Raw genomic sequence first — 4,719 nt, forward strand, 5'->3', positions numbered from 1 at the left:
GTGGCCCAGCCCCACTGCCATAGCGCAAGTCACCCCCCCCACGATAACTAATTGTGTGGTATCTCCAATAAATTATCTTTATTAAGATCCAGAGCCCTGACCAAGGCTCCTGACACCCCCCTAGCTGGCTCCACCTGCAGCGGGAGCCACGGGCCCTTTGTCACGGGGCCAGCCCTTTGTCACTGTCCCCAGGAGGGAGAGCCCGGGGGCGCCCCCAGCCTCTCCTGTGCCCACAGTCCTATCGGGGGAGCSCCCACGGGCGCCGTCACTTCTGGCGCTTGTAGATCTTGCGCGCGAGGCCCAGGAAGATGTCGGGGGGCAGGCGCTGCGCGTGCTGCGCCACCAGCGCCTGCAGCCGTGCGTAGCTGCGCTCCTCGTACTCCTGGAAGGCGGCCCGCAGCCCCACGCTCTCGTACAGCTCCTTCACCTTGGCCACCTTCTCGGGCTCCTTGCGCCCGTAGTTCTCCTGAGGAGTGGCCCAAGGAGCAGGAAGGGTGAGGAGCAGCTTCCAGCAGCCTCGCGCTCCCCCAGGGACGGCGGTGACAGTACCTCCAGGACCCGCCGCTGCTCCGGCGTCACCCGCCGCAGACACTCCACCACCAGCCAGCTGCACTTGTTGTCCTGGATGTCGGTGCCCACCTTGCCCGTCACCTCGGGGTCCCCAAAGCAGTCCAGGTAGTCGTCCTGGCGGGAAGGGAGTGATCTCAGCGCGAGGAAGGGGCTGGGGCAGCGAGCAGGAGGACAGGGCAGCACCTCCTACCTGCACCTGGAAGAACTCGCCCATCTCCAGCAGGATGGCCTTGGCGCTGGCGTGTTCCTCCTCACTGTCAATACCCGCCTAGAAGGGGAAGAAGGAACCAGACCTTCCTGGGGGGTTTTACAGCCCAGCTCCAGCCTTCCAGCCCCGCAGCTGCCTCGAGTGACACAGGACAGTTTTGGTTGTCCCTACAACTCACCATGTACATGGCAGCGGCCACGGGCAGGTAGAAGGAGTAGAAGGCCGTCTTGTACTTCACGATGGCCTTGTACCTGTGGCAGAGACAGCGGGCTCGTCACGGAGCCGTGGCCACCGCTCCCACCGAGGGGACACGGATGGGGACGGGAACAAGGAGCTGCCACCCCGGGGCTGTCACCTCTGCTCGCTGAAGCGGCTCAGATCCACCTGGCCGACAGGAGCCGTGATGAGGTCCAGGGCCTGCCCGAGCTCCGTCTGGTAGGCGGTCTGGGGAGGAAAGACCTACGGATTTATCCTCGCCCTTGTGTCCCCTGGAAAGAGAGATCCCAAAGCCTCCTGGAAACCTCACACCAGGCTCCGCTCTGCAAGGGAGCATTTCCTTGGCAGGCTGCCCCAGAAGTGAAGGGCAGAGCAGGGATTCGGTAACGAGGAGAGGAGCGGAGCCAGGCGCAGGCGTGTGTGCGGGCAGGGGTCTCGGGGGGGCCGCCCACCTGCAAGAAGAGCTCCAGCAGGTGCGGGTAGTAGGGCCGCTGCCCGCAGTACTTCTTGAGCAGCCTGTACACGGCCGACTCCAGCAGGAAGGCGTCGTTGACGGCGTCCAGGCCGATGCCCTCCTGCGCGGAGAGGCCACGTGGGCACCGCGCGCMCGGCACCGGGGCGCCCGCCCCAGGACCCCCCCCTCACCTTCTTGTACCAGCAGAGCTGCCCCCGGCGCGTCAGTGACGAGTCCATGATGTCGTCGGCCACCAGGAAAAACGCCTGGAGCTGCGGGGAGGGCGGCCAGGAGGGGATGGGGTCTCTTCTGGACCCCTGGAGCCCCCCCAGGACCCCTCCCCACCCCCCAGACTCCCACATCTCAGGGCCCCCACCTCCTCCCCCGGCCCCCCCAAGCCCGCCGGTCTCTCACCAGCTCCACGCACCAGCCCACGGCCATGGCGCAGCGCAGGCTCTCGCCGTCGCAGCGCTCGGGCCCCGCCAGCTGCCGGAAGGCGGCGAGCAGCGCGAGCCCGCGGTTGTTCTTGCCGCCCGGCGCGTTGTACCGCAGCACCTGGCGCGGCGAGGGGCCCTCAGCGCCGCCGGCCCCGCGGTGCCGCCGCCGGTGCCGCCGCCGCGGGCCCCGCTCACCTCCTCGAGACGCGCCACGGCGTCGCCCACCTCCGCGTGGCCCCGCTCGGCCGTCAGGTCGCGCACGACCTGCGGGAAGAAGCCCACGAAGGCCTCGCGCTCCGCGGCGGCGCCGCCATCCCCGGCCGCGCTCATGGTCGCGCCCGCCGCCCCGGCCGCGCGGCCCTTTTGAGGCCGCCCCACGAGCGGCGCGGGAGGGGGGCGGCGCGGGGCATGTCGGGAAGCGCAGTTCGTGGACGCCACACGGCCCCGGCGTGGGGCCGCTGGGGGACTACAAGTCCCGGCTTGCTCTGCGCGGGAGGGCGGTGGGAGGGGCGGGGAGGGGGCCTCCTGAGGCCCGCTCTCATTGGTCCGCTCCATCGTATGAGGATGGGCCCAAGGGGGGCGGGCCAGTGAGAGGGCGAGGAGGGCGGGACTCGGCTTTGCGATTGGTGGAGAGGGCAGCGTGAGGCGAGCGCGTGGGCGGCCGAGGAAGGGCGCGCGCGCCGGGAGCACGCGTGGGATGCGGTGCACGGTGCAGGGCGCAGGCACGGGGCGCAGGATGCAATGTCGAGTGCATCCGTGGGGTGCAGGGGGCATGCGTGGGGTGCAGCAGCGCTCCGGTCGCCACGGGTTGCAGAGGACACAGTGCGTGGTGCAGGCGTGGGGTGCAGGGATGCAATGCATGGTGCATGCGTGAGGTGAAGGGTGCGTGCATGGGGTGCAACAGTGCAGAGAGGGCACGGTGCATGCTGCAGCTGTGGGATGCAATGCATGGTGCACACAAGAGGTGCAGGGTGCATGCGTGAGGTGCAGGGATGCAGTGCATGGTGCACACGTGGGGTGCAGATGCAGGCGTGCAGTGCAGCTGTGGGTGCAGGACACCCACAGGGTGCAGGGTCGGAGCTCGGCCGCGCTGGACATTGCCTGCTCCGAGCGCTCCGGGGCGGAGGTTTCGGGAGCCGGGCGCTCCCAGCGCTGCCCCTCGCCCGGGTGCTGCCCCGCTGATTGGCAATCTGCAGCTGAGCCRCCCTAAGCCCTTAATCGCCGCTAACCCCGGCTTAATCAATCTGTACCTCGCTGCCGCCTAATCCCCCGGCAGCCGGCGCTGCAGGACGGCACTTTCCTACGGGATGCTCCGGGCCAGGTGACTTTCCCACCTTGCAGACGGGCCAGCTCAACACCCATCTCTGTCCCGGCCTCCTGCTGCAGCGCCGGCCGCTCCAGMTCAACATTCCCGCTGCTCTGGACACGTTTCTGCTGTTGCTCCGGGCATGGGGTTCCCGCTGCTGCTCCCACGCAGCATTCCCACTTCCCCGAGCACGGTGCTGCTGCTGCCAGCGCCGGGTGGTAATTCCCGCTTCTCGGCCCACACGGCTCGGCAGGGTCGGATCGTGTCTCTGGCCGGGCACAAGACCCACGCGCTGGAATCACATTCCCAAGGAAAAGCTCTTCCCGCCTTGGAGCACCTGGAGCAGCAGCAGGGCCTGGAGCCGCTGGTGTGTCGGGATGCCGGGGGGCACCTGCTCCGGGCAGTGTAATCTGGAATAATCAAATTAGAGAGAAAGCGCTAATGAGCTCCCATCGCATCATGTGTCATGGAGCCTAATTCCCATTGGAACTTCCTTCCCTTGGGCAGAGGGGCAGCCCCAGGCTCTGGTGTCCGCGGGGCCAAGGGCTGGCCGAGACCTGGAGCGGGATGGGAGCCCGGAGCGGGATGGGAGCCCTGGAGCGGGATGGGAGCCCTGGAGCGGGATGGGAGCTTTGGAGCGGGATGGGGAGGCTCCAGCCCCCCTGGCCGCGGTGGCCTGAGCGCCCCGACCCACCCTGCGCGTCATGACCTTCCCTTTAATCTATTTAATGCCTAAAGTCCCCTGCAATCAAGCCGCATCCGAGGCTCCCTCCATCCCCCCAAGTTAATGAAGGGGAAAATGATGGAGATTAAACGTTAATCCCCCCGAGGGCCCAGGGTACAGGGGGTGGGGGGACGTGGGACRGGGACCTGTCAGCAGCAGGGACAGGGAGGGAGAGAAGCAAGCGCCCCCAGCCCAGCTCCGAATCGCTCTTTATTATTTAAACTCATTATGTACAACGACCAAAAAAATAATAATCGGAATAATAATTAATAAATAAATTAAAAAACGCTTTTAAACTCTCTGCAATATGAAAACTACAAGCTCTGTACATCAAGTGCAAGAGTGGGGGGGGGACGTGGTCCTTGGGGAGCGGCGTCGGAGCCGGGCCACGGAGCCGCTGGCAGCCGGACCACGGGCGGGACGGGGACGAGGTCCGAGTCGGTGAGAAAAGGCAGTGCCGGCCGCTCGCTCCGGGGGCCGCCGRGAGCGGGGAAGCTTGCACAGCGCGGCGGGTCGGGCAGGGGGGCACGGACGGACACGCTACTCTAACGGCGCTCGGGGACGCGCTGGGGCCCRAAGCGACACCGTTAAGCGGAGCTCGGCTGAGCCACGACGCAGACACACGCGGCGGCGAACTACGGACTCCGGCAGCGCRGGGCGCCGCTCCCCAGCTTGGCGCCTTCGGCTCCGTCCCGGCTCTTCCCGGGCGACTCCCGGCTGCCCGCTCACTCACATGTTGGCTGGGAGCTTGGGCTTGCCGGGCTCCGGCTCGGGGCTGAAGGCGACGGAGCCCTGGCGGGTGGC

The 4,719-nt window shown here is 67.3% G+C and overlaps 2 protein-coding genes across 2 annotated transcripts in view; both read right to left on the minus strand.

Annotated features, from left to right (window-relative positions):
* Positions 1-66: 66 nt before the first annotated feature.
* On the minus strand, positions 67-2,215 carry FDPS (farnesyl diphosphate synthase). Its single transcript, XM_026045960.1, has 9 exons — positions 2,081-2,215; positions 1,863-2,003; positions 1,640-1,720; positions 1,447-1,569; positions 1,134-1,222; positions 957-1,029; positions 761-838; positions 550-684; positions 67-466 (listed from the first exon to the last, which is right to left on the minus strand). The coding sequence occupies exons 1-9, from the start codon at positions 2,213-2,215 to the stop codon at positions 266-268; spliced, it is 1,056 nt and encodes a 351-aa protein (XP_025901745.1). The 3' UTR covers positions 67-265.
* A 2,240-nt stretch (positions 2,216-4,455) lies between these two features.
* HCN3 (hyperpolarization activated cyclic nucleotide gated potassium channel 3) overlaps positions 4,456-4,719 on the minus strand; it is a 3,769-nt gene continuing 3,505 nt past the window's right edge. The window contains exon 8 of the mRNA XM_026045961.1: positions 4,456-4,481. Within this exon, the coding sequence (XP_025901746.1) occupies positions 4,456-4,481 (26 nt within the window). The remainder of the gene's footprint in view (positions 4,482-4,719) is intronic.

The sequence above is a fragment of the Nothoprocta perdicaria genome, unplaced genomic scaffold (assembly GCF_003342845.1).
Source record: "Nothoprocta perdicaria isolate Ctin4 unplaced genomic scaffold, notPer1 scaffold_419, whole genome shotgun sequence".
NCBI classification, from domain to species: domain Eukaryota; kingdom Metazoa; phylum Chordata; class Aves; order Tinamiformes; family Tinamidae; genus Nothoprocta; species Nothoprocta perdicaria.